Below are 19,274 nucleotides of genomic sequence, written 5' to 3'. Positions count from 1 at the left end.
CTGGCCTAAGAGTTATTTTTGATCAGAGGCATGATATGCTTAGAACCTGACTTTAGAAACATAATTTCACAACAGTATAGAAGGAATGCTGTAAGAGAAGATTGAAATGGAGAGTCTGTTTAAGAGGAGCTTGCTACTACCCAAACAAAAGATACAAAGAGTCTGTATTATTACCATGGTAGCAGTGGGAATGGAGGTATCAATAGGCAAATAAATAAAGCATGGTACTGGTTGGATAGACGAAGTAAAAGGAGGAGGAGGAATCAAAGAGGAATTCAAAGTTACCTGCCTGGGTGACTAGTAGTATGGTAGTACCACCAGCATTTTCAATTTAGGTACAAGTAGAAGGATTGAGGAAGGAGGTAAAGAGTTTATTTTTAAGGAAGCAATTAGAAATGTGGGACTAGGAATTAGTAAGGGCTAGAGCTCAAGATTTCAGGATCATAGTTAAGATTGTTGTTAGTTATTACACCAAAACATAATATTTCCCTTTTAAAAATAAATACATCTTAAAAATATATTTTATCCAAGAGACAGTGTATAAAATTTACCAAGTGTAACAACAAGACTTTTGAGAGAACTAAGCTTTAAAATAAAGTTGATGGGCCCATACAAATGAAATCCCAGCAGAATTAGGGTTGGCTTTGAAAAGAATGCCCTGATTATAGTGTTTCAACTGGAAATCCCCATTAATGCTAGATCGTAGGGAAAATATTTCTTACCTTTCTAGTGTATGTTTTCATGCTGTGGAGATTAGATAAAGAGAAATAAATCACTTACCATATTTTAAATAGTTAACCTTTTATAAGTAAAAAAGTTATGACTTAAGTAATTATTCAGCAGACTGTAGGAATGGTTTTCATTTCTCTGTAACATTACACGTTTAAGTAAATTTGTATTGGTACCACTGCCAGGAAATAACCTATTTATGGTTACTGCTGCCCATCTACAGAAGTTTTTCCTATTTTACAGTTTTAAAAAATCTCTGTAGTACTCAAAAACTTGTAAGGTTTGGTTATAAAATGAAAACAATGTGTAAGCTGTGATATGAAAGAGTCCAAATTTGGGAATGTAATTCCCTCTGTGATTGAAAGAAATACGGTGGGTTTTTTTAGTAACACTTAAAATATAAAAAGAAAGGCCCATGCTACCAATTCTTCATAGTATTCTTTTTAATTGGTTGGTGTTTTAAGCTAAGGTAATTACTGTTGGATGCCAGTTAGGTCCTAAAGTAAAAGAAGGTTAGAAAATAATTAAATTCTTATGTCGCAAGTTTTCAGTTTCAAGTCTGAATTCCACACAAATTCTGCTTGATTATTATTAGTCATTTGATTTTTTCTAATTACTGAACCACAACACCCACAGTTCTGTTTTTCCATGTCTCCTAATTTATTCGTGCCAAGATGCATTTGCTATTTTTTTTTAAATTTTGATAATGTTTGATTACATACTTGTAAATGAATGTGCAGGTGAAAAAATGAATTGCGAAGAACATTTTAAGAATAGCATAGAAACAAAAATTTACCTTTTTTTCCCCAAGCATGTAGTGCTATAAATTCTGAGATCTGACAGTTTACTGTTCAGGTGGAAATATTGACCTACTTAGTAACCTGAAAGAAAGTTTGAATATTTCTTTTATATGCTTACATATGAAATCTGTAAATATACAATTACATTTGGTTTAATACAGTAGCTATACTAAATAGTGATACCTCATTTGGTAGTACAATATGATAAAAACAACAGATATAAATATTGGGGAAAAGAGGTAAGATTATTATTATTATTATTTGGATGTAATAGAATGTGTTTGCAATCAAACATAAAAATCTAAGAATTAACTTAGAAAACTTAGAACTGTTTTAATCAACAATTATGTAGTTGGTAAACACAGTTATATAAACTGAAAACAGTCGAAAAATAGGCAAATCAGTTACAGTAGCATCTGAAATTATAAAATATTCAGGAATTAACCATCACAAGAAATGTAAATGTGTAAGTGTGTATGACTTATGTGAAGAAAATGAAAAACATCTGTAAATAAATTGGGACATACCATGTTTCCAAATGGGAAGACTTAGTATTGTAAAGCTGCTGTCAGGCTTCCCAAAAGTTACTATAATTCTAGTAAGAATATTAATGTGAGCTTTGAAAAATTTGATAACGTGACGTTAAAGTTTATCTTCATAAAATAACAACAGCATTTATTGTTTGTTATGAGTCAGAATGGGAGAAAATATTTTTACTTATAACACAGAGTGAGCTGGTACCCAAAAATGCATAATACTCAGAGAATTCCTATAAAATATTTATTTTATTTTTGTTTTTTATTTCTGTAAGTTACTGAGGAACAAGTGGTGTTTGGTTCCATGAGTAAGTTCTTTAATGCCGATTTGTGAGATTTTGGTGCACCCATCCCTTGAGCAGTATACACTGTACCCAATTTGTAGCCTTGGCCTATAAAATACTTTTTTTTAAATAAGTTGAGCAAAAGAGAAAACTCACTGCAAAAAAAGACAAATGGTATATAAACATGGAAAAGTTCTAGCCTTTTTAAGTAGTCAAAAAAAAGTTAAAATAAGTAGAAATTTTTTTTTCTTTTTAAATTAAAAAGAATTTTTTAGGAAAATATAGCAGTAGTGGGAAAGTAATTGATAGAACATTTTTGGAGGCCATCTTTCAGTTTTAAGTGCATATAACTCTTTAAACAACATGTTCTCTGTAGAGGATTTATTATGAAAAATAAAATTTCACAAAAACTAAGAGAAATATCTACAATCTGCTGTTAGATGTACAAAATTAAATTGTATAACAATGTGAAAATAATTCCTATCATGTTATCTTCTCTCCCTTTTTCAAAAGTATCTCTATGTTGCATATATGTCAACATATTGTGTTGGTAGCAGTATGTGTAAGGCAGGAAACTCTATACTTTATGTAACGCCTGAATTATTTTCAGTTTTTGCTTTAAGCAAGTAATACTTATATGTAAGGTTGTGTTAGCTCAAAATAACAATGGCTTAAACAAGGTAGAAAGGTATGTCTCATATTTCAAGGCCAATATAAAACTTCAAAGACATTGGAGACCCAGGTTCATTCTGTCTTTCCGCTCTACTTTCCTTGTGTTGGCCTTCTTCCTTTAGGTCACCTCATGATTCATTGTGATTGCAATAGCTTCAGCCACTCATCTAAGTTTCATGCAACAGGAAGAGAAAAAAGGGCAAAAGGGGATAAATCAGTTTCCTTTCAGGATCCTTTGCATAAGTTCCACACAGCACTCCTGATTACAACCGACCCTGGAACTATATGGATTTGAACTGTATAGATTCAAATATATACATGGATTTTTCTCATAAATATATTAGAATTTTTTTTGAGATGTACAACAATTTGAAAAACACCTCAGACAAACTGCATAGCCCAGAATTATTATTATTATTATTATTAAAGACAAGGTCTCACTCTGTCACTTAGTCTGGAGTGCAATAGCATGATCATGGTTCACTGTAGCTTCCACCTCTTGGGCTCACGCAATCCTCCTGCCTTAGCCCCCCGAGTAGCTGGGACTACAGGCATGTGCCGTCATGCCTGGCCAATTTTTTGTAGAGATGGGGTTTCACTATTTGCCTAGGCTGGTCTTGAACTCCTGAGCTCCAGCAATCTGCCTGCCTTGGCCTCCCAAAGTGCTGGGATTACAGGCATGAGCCACAGCACCTGGCAGCCCAGAAATATTGAAAAAAAAAAAAAAAAAAAAAGGCATGTCACAAATGCATAAAATATAGGAGACACTAGTCTGTTTTATCATTTGCTACCATAAACTATACACATTATAAAATAAAAAATTGTCAAAATGTATACATACAAACGCAGTTGTACATGGCCCCATGCTCAGTTGAGAAGGTTGAATTGCTTGATATGTACTATAGATTGAGGTCCCCAGCTGCTGTTGCCTGCCATTTCAGACAGATAATTCACCTTGTAAACAGATAATGTAAACTTATTTTATTGATAAATAAGTATGGTACTGTAAATGTATTTTCTTTTCCCTACACTTTTCCTAATAACATACTCTTTTCTCTAGCTTACATTGTTGTAACAATATAGTATATAATGTATATAACATACAAAATATGTATTAACTATATTATCAGTAAGGCTTTCAGTCAACAGTAGGCTATTAATAGTTAAGTGACACACAGATTTTCACCTGTGATGGGTTAGCCCCCATAACCCTCATCCCCATTTGTTCAAGGGTCAACTGTATATCTCATTTGGCAGGACGTAGTTAAATGGACACAACTAGCTGCAAGAAAGTTTATGCAATGTGGTATTTTAGCTGGGATCATTGATACATTTAGTAAAATCAGGGTTATGTTACAGAAGAAGGGGAAGATGGACATTAAGAAGGTGACTATCAGATTCTGCCATAGAAATGTTTTCCAACAACCTTAACTACAGTTTCTCTTACATGCACACGTAGACACACACAAGCATGTGTGCACATACATGTATGATCTTTATTGTTCATCTCTATTTCATGTAATTACATTTTGAAATTGAATTCTCTGTGAAATTTTTATGAAGCATCTATGTTGTTTAGGGCCACTTAATAAATCATGCATTTGACATTATTATTATTATTATTCAAGTTGTATCAGTGAAAAGTAATGATTTCCCCAATTGCCATGAATGTTTCTTTGAGGTCTTTGGAGACACATAGGACTGTGATTAAGCCACAGTTTCATTGCTTATTGCGTGTATGGCTATAGGCAAGTCAGCGTTTCTGAACTGTTTCCTTATCTCTAAAATTAGGTTAAAGATTGTGATATATGTGAAGCATATGGCACATGATAGGCATTTAATAAAATGATGGCTGCAACCACTTCTGATGTTATTAATATTATTCTTGACTCCTCTCTCTTTTTCTCACATCTACTCAATCAGTAAACCATTCCGACTAAATTCTTGAGTTAATCTGCTTCTTTGCGTTGCCACTTCCATCGCCTTACCTCCTCATTGGTTTCCTTGCATCTCCAGTTTTTCCCATTCAAATCTATTTTCCATTCTGTAGAATGATCTTTCTAAAATGCATATTGGTCATGCATCAAAGAAAACTATTGAAAAAAGAGAAAAGACAACCTACAGAGTGGGAGAACATTTTTGCAAATCAGATATCTGATAAAGGTCTAATATCTAGAAAATAGAAAGGCATGTGTGGTGGCACATGCCTGTAAGCCCAGCACTTTGGGAGGCTAAAGGAGGAGAGGATCATCACTTGAGCCTGGGAGTTCAAGACCTGGGCAACATAGGGGGAAAAAAAAAAAGAAAGAAACCATAAAGAACTCTTGCAATGCAGCAACAAAAAGGCAATCCAGTACAAAATTAGGCAAGGACTTGGATAGAAATTTCCCAGAGAAGATATGCAAATGGTTACAAACACATAAAAAAGATGTTCAATCAATATTATTAGTCATTAGAAAAATGCAAATCAAAACCACAATGGCTATAATCAAAACAGTGAAAAATAACAAGTGTTGCCAAGGGTATGAAGAAATTACTAGTGGAGATATAAAATGGTAGAGCCACTGTTGAAAACAGGTTCCTCAAAAGGTTAAACATACAGTTCCCATATGACCCAGCAATTCTGCTCATAAGTATATACTCAAAAGAACTGAAAATCGGTATTCAAACAAAAAGCATGTATACGAATGTTCATAGCACTATTCACATTAGCTAAAGTTGGAGACAATCCAAATGTCTGTCAGTAGATGAGTGGATAAACAAATTGTGATTTATACGGACAACGTACTACTACTCAGTCATAAAAAGGAATGGAGTGCTGATACATGCTACTACATGGATGGATCTCGAAAACATGGTAAGTTAAGACAGATGCAAAAGGCCACATATTATATGATTCAATTTATATGAAAAAACCAGACTAGGTAAATCCATAGAGACAGAAAATAGATATGTGGTTGCCAGGGACTTGGGCAAGGCGGGAATGGGGAAGTAACAGCTTAATGGGTACTAGGTTTTCCTTTGGGGTGATGGAATACAGGTGATTGGGGCACTAAATGTGACTGAATGGTACACTTTAAAATGGTTAATTTTATGTTATGTGAAATGTACCTCATTTTTTAAAATGCAGATTCGTTCATGTCACTACCTTGCTTTTAAAAACCCTTTGATGGGCCAGGCGCGGTGGCTCAAGCCTGTAATCCCAGCACTTTGGGAGGCCGAGACGGGCCGATCACGAGCTCAGGAGATCGAGACCATCCTGGCTAACATGGTGAAACCTCCGTCTCTACTAAAAAATACAAAAAACTAGCCAGGCGTGGTGGCGGGCGCCTGTAATCCCAGCTACTCGGGAGGCTGAGGCAGGAGAATGGCGTAAACCTGGGAGGCGGAGCTTGCAGTGAGCTGAGATAGTGCCACTGCACTCCAGCCTGGGCAACAGAGCGAGACTCCATCTCAAAAAAAAAAAAAAAAAAAAAAAAAAGCCTTTGATGACTGACTTCTCATTGCCTTAGAATGAAGTCCAAACCCCATTTGGCTCCTGCTTGCCTCTGTAGCTTTATTTCTTATCACTCTTATGTTGTTGAAATACTGAGTAATTTGCAGTTCTTCTAACTTGCAATGTTTTTTCTTGCTTCCTGGCCTGAAGCACTCCTTACCAATATATCCCCATCCCAACTCCTTCTTTTCATTCAATTCTCAGCTTAACCCTTTCTCACTTTTGAGGACCTCACCATACCACCAAGAGTGCTATTTACTCCTTCTTTATTTGCCAATAGAACTTTGTTCTTCTATCAAATGAATTTAATTTTTTTTTAAGGGACCAGGTCTTGCTCTGTTGCCCAGGTGGGCTGCATGATACCATCATATCTCACTGTAGTCTTGACCTCCTGAGTTCAAGCAGTCCTCTTGCCTCAGCCTCCTGAGTAGCTAGGACTCCAAGCACTCACCACTATGCCTGGCTATTTTTTCTTTTTTTTTTTTTTTAAGAGACAAAGTCCTGATGTGTTTCCCAAGGTGGTCTCAACCTCTTGGCCTCAAGTGATGCTCCCCTCTCAGCCTCCTGGGTAGCTGAGATTGAACAGTTGTGAGCCACTATGCCCAGCCTAATTACTACTTTTTAATTTCCTGGTTTTTACAGCTAGTCTATAAGCTCTGTGAATTCAGATATTGTCTCATTTTATCTTCAGTACACTGCCAGATAAATGGTAGATGCTCAATAAGTATTTGTTAAATGAATGAAATTATGCTATACTTGTATTTTTCTACCAAAAATGTAACTTTATTAAGTGGCCAATCATAAGCACTGTTATTAACTAATATTAACGTAATATAAACTAAAATTTAAGGAAATGCAATGTCCTCTAAGGGGCACCTTTCTTTCTAATCTTCAACTGTTCTCTATCATGGCACCCTTTGCCCCCTCCCTTCCTTAATGCTAACTGGATAAATATAACCTCCTACATCATTGATCATTTCCTTCCGCCTACCTCCAGTGTTCTCAGAGTCATAACCTTTTCATGACAGAGTACAGTGCTGATAACGATGTGCTGTTTCCAGCTTGTTAAAAGAGATGAATGATTTATTTTCTTAGTGCACTGAGTCTTGCATCTCTTTCAGTTATTTTCCTTGTCCTCTTGCCTTCACATCACACTTTTGAACTTCTGAAGTCTCTTCTTTTTACTTCCATGGCCATACAGTCCCATGGTTCTCCTGACTTTTTGGCAACTACACACTCTGCTGCCTTTGCTAGCTAGCTTTGCTGCCTTTGCTATGAGCATTTCTAAGATTCAGCCCTTGCCTTTCTGCTGTTCTGTTTTTATACCTTTCTTTAAAAGTCTGTTTTCATAGTTTAGCAATGCCAACAACTTTGAAATCTCTTCATTTCCTCTCATTTGAAATGTATTATCATCTCCACTGTTTGAGACCTTTCCACTTCATTACTTCATATGCTGCTGTTCAAGAGTAAGCAGTATTGCCTACCTTACTTTCTACTTTTTCATGACCATTCCCTCTACCAATTAGGTTATAACTGACACTCATTTTTCTAGGCATCATGTAGGTCTGAAACTTTGGACTCAACTCTCTTGCTTTTCTTCCACATCCAGCCATTCTCTCATGGTTTTTCCCTTTCCCTATTACTACTAAGTATCACATGATGTGTTACTCCCTAATGCATTCTTTGTGCTCTCACCCTGACTCTCCCTCTCTTTCCTCAGGTGATGCACAAGAAAAAGTTAGATACATTTACTTAACCCCTATGTCACTATCGTGCTTTGTGCACACTCCTTTTTTGTATGTTTCACACTGCATTATGATTTGAGATTTATGGGCAAGTAAAGCCCAAATGTGAGCTCCTTGAGATCAAGAAGAGTTTGAAAAATTCCTTGTATGTTAGAAATTTTGCTGGAATTAACATATGAAGTGTAGATTAACTTCTTTATTGAGATGTTTTAAGGATTCAGTAAATTAATATTTGTAAAAATCATGCCTATATTGATGTTTAATTAGTGATGGTAGTAGAAAAGCTAGTTTTAATATCTCCGTATGTAAGCCTCTTATACCTTCTCAGTTTTCTAATTGCTAAATGTTTGTTAATTTTGCTTTCCTAAGTATGTTTTATCAAAGCCAGTGCTTTAAACTTATTCTCAATCCCGTAACACATGATGTTGTTTATATAGTCAATACTTTAAAAATCATGAAAGAAGTAAAATACATTGTCTTGAAATCCACTAGCAGTTATGCGTTGATTGCTTAATAGTGAAAAATTAGTATATGCCATTTTAGCAGTTTGTGCTGTCTTATATAAAAATTGCCGTAATGGTGATATTAAAAAGATATTTAAATGGGATCATGGCATGTTATAGTGTGAACAAGGTTAACATGTTAATGTGGGAAAAAGAAACCAAAGGAATAGTGAAAGAAGCATGATGTGGAATAAGAGACAGGGTGGCAAAAGCAAAGGCTAAGGGAATAGAAGAGAAAACAGATGTTGGAGTAGCTCTAAGTATGTTCAGAAAGTTAAAAAAAAAAAAAAAGTCCATTGGAATTGACCTCCTGTAGATCCTTAAGAGTGTTAGTGAAGTGCCAAAGATCCCATCAGTGTTTGTAAAAGGGTAAATAAAGTGATGGAATTTGAGATACAGATTGTCTATATAAGAATATTAGCAGAAAAAAGAGAATGAGGTTAATGGGTTTAGTAAAAGCCTCTGTAAGATAGGGGGTACATTGGAGGGGATTATGATCACATAACAGACCAAATTCCAAGGATTTCTTAGAACTGTGCAGACCGTGCATGATGGGATAGCCATCTGGGGGTCTTTGTTGATAAACTGTTAAAAACGTTTCTAGTGTGAATAGCCACAAACATTTTCAGTGCTTTTTTGTTGGTTGAGTAAACCGAAGAGCACAAATGCAAAAGCAAAATTTGACGCCAAATCACAGAAGTTGCCATAAACACAGAAGTTCCCTAGTGAGGACACTGCCTGTGCCTGAATTTCATTTGTTTCTGCTGCAACCATTTCTTACATTTTTCCTGGTGACTAGCCAGATTAGAACTGTGAATGAAGACAAACTGGTCTTGCTCAGATGGTAGATGAGATACAGGTAACTTGGGTAGATAGAGAAAATATTTAGGCATTTGATTTGGAATATCTTAGAATCGAAGAGATATGCTTACTCTTTTGTTATGGGGGTTTGCAACCTTAGTATATGCCTAAATCTACAGCTGCTCCTCATTTCCCAGATGGCATCTATGGCTGGGAGTACTTTTTACCATCTGTACTTCTCAAAGAGTTTGTGAACTCTCTCTTTTAATTATTGGGAATGGAAAAACTAATTGGTAAAGTGGGTAAATGATGTAAAAGATTTTTAAAATTTGAGTTAGCGCTTTTTATACCTATTTAACTTTTCAAATAAGATCAATACTTCAAGTGCTTTTTGACCTTCATCGTTCGTTGTCTATCTACCATCTTTGTTGTTTGCAATATTCCACAATATTCCCTAATAACTGTTTTGTACATGGATTGGTATTTTGAGCCAAATTCCAAAATTTTTGCCTCCTTCCAATACTGTAGTAAGTACTGTTGTTGGCATGTATGTAGAACAACTAACACTGAATGGGTATGTAGTACAAACTTAGTGAATTGTTCCATTCATCTAAATGCTTTTAAGTCAATAAAATATAGTGTCACAATTTGTGAAATTTAGAAAAATATTCTTAATACGTTTTGTCAATGTTTCCATTTATGTAAAACATTGAATAGTAGGAGAGCCGTTTCCCAGTTAGGAAATACTTTTATAACTGAAAATAATAGAGTGACATCTGACTCTGAAAATGAGCATATTCTCTGTCTAGGGATTTCTAGATTTGGCATGTTCCTAACTTTTACTTTTTCTTCTTTTGGGCTTATGAGTCATAAATGCATTTCCTAATAATGTGTTGTAAATAAGTATCCTCTGATAATCAGTAGATACAATACCTATTCACTATCTTTTCTCTTTAGGCAGGTTCTACTGGGGAAAATTCTCTAGATAGTTTGTCCATTTATAAAATTAGACACTTGCCATCTTTGCTCATTTTCAAGTTCTCTGTTTACAAAACTATTAAGAAGGTGTGAAATGCAGCCAAACTTCCCAGTTTATGGGGAATGTCTGATGATTACATTTCCTACATGTTCATTGTTCGCACATGAAGAAATTTGGCAGCTGTGAGACTATAAAGTTCAGAGTATCCAAATCTAACGCTCACTGGGATTTTGGTTCCCTGCTTTCTGCCACCACCATCTCACCCGCTTTTGTAACTCTTTTTGTGGTAAACGCTGTGTTGGCATTTCTTAAGGTTAGTGATCCTTAAATTTTCTTGTTTTTTCAATTTATCAGATGCTATGAATAAATCACAGACTAAAAGTTCACCTGATACAGAGTTTTGTCTTCAGGCCATAACATACCCAAACTGTTAAGATTTCTTATGTGTGAAATTCTCAATAAAGAGGTTTTATATTGGTGCCATTATTGGGAGAGGAGGGCAGTAGTGGTAGCTAATCTAAATGTTATAATTATTTCAGAATTACTCTGCCAGAAAGTTATGATCATACATAGAAGAGTTTGTAGCTAACTTTGAAAGTAGTGGAAAGTGGTTTTCATGTATTGTTTGGGTTAATTTAATTTTGATTATATTTGGTTTTTAGTTCAGGTAATTTTTTGTTGAAAACTTCAAATGACAATTTCTTCATGGTTACTAAAGATCACTCATGTGGAGTAGTTTCAGATTTTTTTCTGAATACATGTATTACTTTTAGAGATTTAAAGATGTGAAATTACTAAGAGAGAAACCCATGTGATTTGTTTAGTGGATCAAAAGTCAGTAGATCCTTTGATCCTAAGTGCTATTGATAGTTAAATAGATACTGAAGTTATGGGCAGGCTGGATTGATAAAAAAGGAGACAGAGAAATGGGAAACTGGGAAAGAACTGTGCAAATAGGAAAAGGAGAGGGCAACAGAACAGAATTAGTTAGTACCACAGTGCCATAAGTGCCACCTCAGGTACTTCCATCTCCCATCTCCTGAAGAATTCAGTAATGGTCAATTTGTGTTGCAAATGGTCAACACAACCATTTAGTGATCCTGTTTGATATTTTCAGTACTTTCTGTGTATTTCTTGTCTGTTTTCAAAATGATGCTGCTGATAGTTTTTATTGCCCTGAAGGTTATTATGAAGTTTAGCATAATTTTATTCGGTAAATTCTTTGAATAAAAGTTCTATGAATGAAAATTCTGGTCATCATTATTTTTGGTGATTATCCTGCAGTGGGAATAGAGAATTTATAATTTTAAACTCTGTCCTTTGTGTTTCATTCACAGGCTGTAGAAGAAGAAGATAAGATGACACCTGAACAGCTGGCAATAAAGAATGTTGGCAAGCAGGTGAGGTATACTGTTAATAAGTTATGCAGTTGCATAATAGCATGTTCTTATAGAGTTAAAACTGTTTTAGGGCCTGTATAATTTTTTTCCTGTCCACTCTACATTTTTCTTCTGTCATGTAAATGTGATACTAATTGTAAAGGTCACTAAATTTATTTGATGTCAGGTTCTATAGAGAAGTAAATCACAAATACCTATGAGATACTATCTTCAGTGAAAATAATTTACTAGGAACAAATTAGGACATTTGTGTTCTGAATTAATTTTTCAAGCATTATTTTAATCTACAGATAAATAAGATAATAGAAAAGATAATAGGGTAGATTTATTTCGTATGTAACAAGTTTTGTTAATTATGTACTATATCAATATGTAGGTAATATTCCTGAGAAAGGTTAGAGCCTTATTGGGTTACACTGAGTGAAGAGAAAGGGCTTTAAGTATTTGCTCTTTCACTTTTCTAAGATGAAATATATATTTTAGTCTCTATTATCTGAGGGTGGGGGAAGACACCAACCAATTAAAGGAATCTACAGATTAATTAGAATGTTTTTTAAAGAATGTCGATTACATTTTTTCCCCATTTCATGGAACATGGTTATCATATTGCTGATGTTGGCAGAATCTTGATATTTCAGATGCAAGACACTAAGCTGTCTTTGCTTTCAGCCATCCTACCATATGCTCTGATCCCATCACATCTCACAAGCTATATAGGTTTGGGCCAGGACCATTCTTGGATGGGAAATCTCTAAGAATCACCCAGCTGCCACAAGAAGTAATAGATAACTGAGGGAAGCATGTTACCAATTCACTATAAAATGAATTACTCCAACAGAGCAGTAGGGGCAAAGGTCTGACTTTATCATATGTGTTAAATGAGAAAATCAAATTTCACTACCTTCTGAGTATTATAATTTAAAAACAAATACCCCCAAAAAGCAAAATGAAATACAGTTCATTTTGTTTTCTCATCTTATGTGATACCACCCTTGTTATCTTTCCACTACTTATTTTAATCATAATACTAGATCACCAACTTGGAGCCTTATACTTTATAGAATTCAGTAACTGTTTTTTGAATAAATGTCTTTCCGAGGCCATAGTTTCTTGATACAGATTTAAAGCAGCAAATAAAAGGTCTAAATAAAAAATGAAACTGAAAAATATGTAATTGGCAAAGTTTAATAATCATCAGAGTCATTTTTAAAAATATAGTTATTACCTCACTGGTTTGGCCTACTGCGTGGCAAAAACAAAACTGTCTATAATGGAATTAAACCAATATCTTTTTTTCTCCTGCTAGTGTTTCTCAGTCTTTTTCACCTAAAATGCCCTGAGACTTATTTCTGAAATAAAAAATATATTGTAGTCTAGTCACTTGAAATTGTTTGTAACATGTTGTATCTCTGGGTTGTTTTAAAAAACAGTGTATTAAAATAAGGGTTAGAAAAGCACGGCCAAGAAATAATTCCAATAATGAACATTTGTTTAAAGTTAGGAGTCTTGGGTATTTTAACAATAATCGTAAGAATATAATCCTTTAAATAATTTTTCTATTGTGCATAATATATATTCCTTATTTCAAAACTTTCAAATTTTGCTCAAATACTTAATTCCACCTAAAACATAAATACATACTAAGCATTTTAATTTAAATTCCTTTATTACAATACAATTTTAAGCCTCCTTTTTAACTCAGTCTATTTCAAAAATAGATACGATCGGGTTTAAGTTAAAGGATTGTACCTATATAATTTTCGATGATACATTTTTTTTCAGAATAGCTACATAAAACATTCTTAACATTTTAGAATTGATCCAAATTGTATTTAAATTCTTCAACTACAAACAGCAACTTTTGATCCAAGAATATTTTCTGAATCATTTAAAGCACTACTCTTGAAAGATTAAGATTGTACAGAATTCTGATTTTTGCTATTATAAAACATAGAAGAAGTGCTGAGAATTCACACTGAACTCTTACCCATTGGTATGTCCGCTTTGAATTAAGCATTCCCTCAGACATTCAAGATATATGAATGGTAGAGAATATACACATATATGCAGACAGGTAGACATATATAAATGAACTTTAAAAAAATCAGATGATTGTAAGCTGTATAGAATTCCTTGTTACTCCTTATAAAAATCTCTGGTACACAGTCATTGCATTGTGTAAATCAAGCTTTCATTGTGTAATCTATTATTTTATTAGCTACTTAACTTAATTGATTTAGAAATTCTAAGAATATAACAATATACTAGTAAAGTTAAATTGTAAAATATTTAAGTTAGTTCTGGCTTTCTTTACCAGTTTCATCAGCTACTGAAAAAAATTTGAGTAATTTATCTACCAATAATATGGTTCTGTTTTCTCTTTCCTTATTTTTGCTCTTTCAGGACCCCAAACGTCATTTGGAGGAACATGTGGATGTACTTATGACCTCAAATATTGTCCAGTGTTTAGCAGCTATGTTGGATACTGTCGTATTTAAATAAAGCAACGAAAAACGCTATTAATGATGCTTTCAGTGTATATTCCTCTGTTGTTCCTAATGCTCAAAATCAAGGGACCTCTGAAGGTGTACTTGGCTAAATGTAAGACATCTGGCATCATTTGCAGCACCGTAACACCTTCAGTCTCAGTTGTGCAATTACTTGTTTCTTTAGTCAGGGTCTTTGCAGATTCTAAAGTTATACATGAGTACATCAAAGTGGACAAATTTTGTTAAGATCCCATTTAATATTTGAAAAAATCAGTAGCACAAATATATTTTGATTGTTACTTACAAAATAAAATACATTTACAATCTATGCCTCCTGAGGTCTTTTTGGCAATGGGTGGGATTGATGGAATAACGTTTGACAGTGGTCGAGAAATCTCACACAAAGATATGTTTCCCTTTGCATTTTAAGATCTTATAACACGTAAAACATCAGTGTGATAACAAAATTTCACAAATATATAATGATTTCCATTAATGAGTGGCTACCTAATTAGTAACTCAGAAAAAAATGTTGACATTTTGTTAGCATTTGTCATAAGCTAAATATTGTATACTCACTATCTTATAAACATACTTCTAGGATTTTGGAGGAGTACATTTACAAAGAAAAGGGAGCAATTTTAATTTAGACTTTATCATGTTTTAAAAAAGTACATTTCTACCAACAGTTTTGAAACTGGGAACTGGCTACTGCAAACTCTACTGGACTTTTATCTAAAATAACCACAGAAAGTATATAATGTCTAAAAAGCAAAATGAGAAAAGTAGTCATAATGTGAGGTTAATATAAGCTTATAAGCAATAATTTTGTTATTGTTTGGTCTCATCTTTTCTAAATTAGGACTACTCAGTTTTCTAATAGAGAAAAAAAATGGCTAATACCAACTTCTAATGTGATGTACAAAAGTAACTGCCCCTGTTATTACTTACGGTTCAGAGCCATACTGATTATACCAAGGAGTATGGCAAAAGATACAGAGACAAAGATCTAATTCTAGTCTGCACCCTTGTTTGTGAAAATATGGTGAGAGTATTATTACTGAGGCTTCATTAAAGGAAGGTTTTACATGGGGACTTGGAATTTAACTTAACCTAGTAGAACTGTTATGAGTGCTGTGATAGATCAAATTACTGTCCTACTGGAACAAGTCTAGGCTCTTATTGGTTGCCTAGTGAAGTTACCAGAAACTGAAAGTAGAAATGGCTTAAATTCCCAGTATGTTTCACAATATCTTTTTTGGTGGAGTAAGAAGTATTCTGAGCATTTCTTGCTTGTCCTGTGGTTTATTGTTTCAGATATAGTGACAGTACATTTTATGTAGGACATGTAATATGTATTAAAGTTGTTGGGATTACATTTAACCATTTGAAATTAAAATATAAGTGGAAGTTAGTGAAGTTTTATTTTGCCTAATTCAAACTTGTGTGCAGGCTTTTTGGATATGATTTTTCCCTTTACAAATAAGATTGTCTAACTTACTTCACAGATGTTGTTAATGAGTGCTAGTCAGTGATTTTTGGGGGGCACAATGCCCTCAGAAGACGGCCTTAACATTTCAAAGAACTATTCTCAATATGTGGGTTGAAAGGGTTTTTTGTTTTTGTTTTCCACTTAGTCCTCTGAAAATATCCTGAATCCTGTGACTGGGAACGCTTACTTTGCCTGTTTTTGCCCTTATTTGATCACCCCATCTTCCTGGACTCCCTGTAGCCACACACTACTTAATTCTCACTTGGTTCATGTTGGTGACATTCCCAATTTCAGAACCTTGTCAAAATCTTTGCTAGCAAAAACCTATATTTTTGTAGATTTGGAGTTGATCAAAATCAAGAAGCCCTAAGAGGCCAGGCTCAGGGAACACCTTTGTCTTGGAATGTACAGCTATTTTCACAGCAGCCTGATGTCCCAGGCCCAGTTAGGCATTGAAAAGATGCGTTTAATCACAAACTCAGGAAGCTGTTTAAGACTATGTGTGTGCACACACATGTGCACGCATTCAAGCATGCTTATGTGAGCATATCTACCCCTCCACCATGCAGAGGTAAAGCAGCTCTGGAAACAAAACTGTTTGTCTCTAGTGCAGAAATGTCCCTGCTTTTCTCTCAGACTAGTATGGTGGCACTGAAAGCTCTGGCCTCACCATTCAAAGTGTCATCTGCCTGGACCAATAGCATCTGGGTCTTATGGAAATTTGTTATATATACAAAAAGCAAGCCCCACCCCAGGCCTATTGAATCATAATCAAGAATCCTGGTGTGGTTCATATACACTTCAAGGTTTGAGAAGCCCTGGCCTTCTTTTAGAAGTATGGTTCACAGGCACGTGTGGTGATTCTGAGGAAAGCCTTAATTTTCATTAGTATATATAAATTCAAGGCATAGCCTATATGTGAGCAATCACTGAATTTGTTACTGATAATCCAAAGTGGGTCAGAGAGCACATCAATTCCTTAAAAACTGAAGAAGGTGCACTCTTTCCCTTTTCTATCCTTTAACACCTTAACATTTCATTTTAGCATTCTTCCTTTTTTAAAAAGAAAAGAAAAGAAAAGAAAAAAGCAGTTTAGGGTATCCAGAATGGCAAAGCCTCAAAAAGAGCCAAGTTGATGTCTCACCTCTTTACACACTTAAGGCTCTGTCCCACTGAGAAGGGAGGAAAGTACTGTCTTCGAAGCAACGGAGGGAGAGGCACTCAGGGACAGAGAAGTTGAAGATGGGAGAAAGACGGAAACGAAAGTAACCAAAAGTAGTCAAGAGGTCAAAAGCCTCTGATGAGGCAAATGGCGGTAGAAGGTCAAGGGCAGAAAAACAAGTGTCAAATGGCATCCCCTACTCCCCTCTCCCGCACCCCAACGACTCAACAGCTAAGACTGCTTGTTTATGAAGCTTCCTGACCAAGAGCTGAGGTTTGCTTTCGAAAGGAAAAATGGGTCTGGCTCTCTTTTTATCCCAGAAAATTGTCTCGGCTTTAGTCTGGGACATCTGGTCATCAACCTGCCCTGTCCAGGCCGCTCGCGCAGGGCCTTGCCCGCGGCGCCCTGATGGAGGCCGCAGCTGGTGCCCTCTGCAGCCAAGGCGCCCAGCCTGTCTCGAGGGGCGCAGTCTCGGCTCAGCGCTGACCGCTCAGCCCACCGAGGCGCCGCTCTGAAAATGCACCACAGTGGCGAAGCGGCGAGTCTGGTTAACCCGTCTTCGCCCATGCTCAGGACCCCACCCAATGTCCCCAAGCACTGCTGTCACTCTGGGAGCTGCCCCAAGTACGGGTAGGACAGACGTGCTCGCTCAAAGCCAGAGGCTCCCCCGGCTGAGGTGCCCAGGCCGCGCCTCCAGCACGGGAAGAGCGTGTGCCCCTGGGGTCTGCACCAGACGCAGCTCAACCCGCGCTCCCTCACTCCCCCGGGCGGAGCCCGCCCTCGGGCCGGCCAGCTCTCGGGGCCGAGCGGAGCTCTGGGCGGCGCTCCTCCTGCTCATTCCCGCGCAGCTCGGCGTCCGGGACGAAAGCCGCGGGAGGGCAGGTCAGCGAGCGTGGGGCCGCGGGAGGCGGTTTTGGGTGGATAAAAAGCCTCTGCCGCTGTTGGCCCTCTGGCTCAGGCCGAGGGCTGGGCTCCTCTGTAGAGCGGATGCTGAGAGACCTCCTCCCTACACCTCGGGGTCTCTTTGGGCCTCGTGCTATTTATTTGTGCCAACATCCTTTTAAATTGGTTTTTTTCTATTCCTCTTTAGATTCTTTTTCCTTTTAAAATTACTGGCATGGATGCTTTTTCTCCCCTCCAGATTATATAAACATTAAACACACACACACACACACACACACACACACACACACACACACTCACACGTTTCCAGTAGCGATTACTGTGTTGACACCACTTCCACTCTGTCTCCCCAGATCAGCGCTTCTGACGAGCCCATTTGCACGGGGACTCGGCCCTCTCTTTTCCTGGCGAAGCTTTTGAACCTGTCGCCAAGCCAGTACCTCAGAGAGAAGGATATGCAGAGGGACAAGAAGGATGCATGGCGCCTGCCCCCAGTTAGATGCTCTTCAGATAATCTGCAACCAAGTTCGCTGATAAAATATTAGTAAAGACCCGGTAAACATCACTGCAAATACATTAAGGCATTTTAGTCCGACAGCTTATGATTATTTCAAAACTTAAAAAGGAGATCATAGATTGTCACTGTTTCTGTGCTCAAACAAGAAACCGAACCTTCCTGAGGTGGGTGGATTGGTGGGTGAGTTGCTGCTTTTCGCCCCCTCTTCTCCCCCCTTCTGCTTGTCGCTGTGGCTCTCAGCAGCAGGGATTTATTTATTTATGTTTGCAGTTTAAAAGGTGGGGGTGGGGGCGCTGAGGACACGTAGGACCTGCTCACAAAGCACCAGCTCAGGTGTTGTGTGCTTTTGTATTAGCTGGAAAAGACAGACTCTGGAACTTTTACAGGGCGAGAAGAGGCCACCGGCTCGCGCTTTGTATACTTTGCACTTGAAATCGTTACATTCAACTGAATATTTGGCTCATTCAGATCCGAAAAGTCTCCTAGCATCGTCGAATTCCCTCCTCCGCCCCTCCGCTCTACATGGGGGAAGGGGGGGAAGGTAGGAAATGTTTAGTAAATTGCACATCTTTGAATCTTCCTAAAGCAGTGGTCACAAAGCTTAAAGGTGACACAACAGTGCTCACGTAAACCAACACACATTCCCCACCCCCCAAGCCAACAATAAAATCATCCCCTTCAATTTGCCATGATCGTCGCTACCAGGAGCCAGGTGATTATCCTAATTAATGTCTATCTAATTAAATTACTGTCAGCAGTTAACCAA

General features: G+C 36.7%; 1 protein-coding gene across 3 annotated transcripts in view; it reads left to right on the top strand.

The window, feature by feature from the left end:
* The window catches only part of PSMD14 (proteasome 26S subunit, non-ATPase 14), a 111,161-nt gene extending 96,399 nt beyond the window's left edge, over positions 1-14,762 (top strand). For all 3 annotated transcript variants that reach the window (XM_010368002.1, XM_030916643.1, XM_030916642.1), the window contains 2 exons: positions 11,883-11,945; positions 14,349-14,762. In XM_010368002.1, the coding sequence (XP_010366304.1) occupies positions 11,883-11,945; positions 14,349-14,447 (162 nt within the window). In that variant the 3' untranslated portion in view covers positions 14,448-14,762. The remainder of the gene's footprint in view (positions 1-11,882; positions 11,946-14,348) is intronic.
* Positions 14,763-19,274: the final 4,512 nt, after the last annotated feature.

The sequence above is a fragment of the Rhinopithecus roxellana genome, chromosome 14 (genome assembly GCF_007565055.1).
Source record: "Rhinopithecus roxellana isolate Shanxi Qingling chromosome 14, ASM756505v1, whole genome shotgun sequence".
Classification (NCBI taxonomy): domain Eukaryota; kingdom Metazoa; phylum Chordata; class Mammalia; order Primates; family Cercopithecidae; genus Rhinopithecus; species Rhinopithecus roxellana.
Note: the sequence above shows the minus strand (reverse complement) of the source record. Positions and strands in the feature narration are given on the sequence as shown.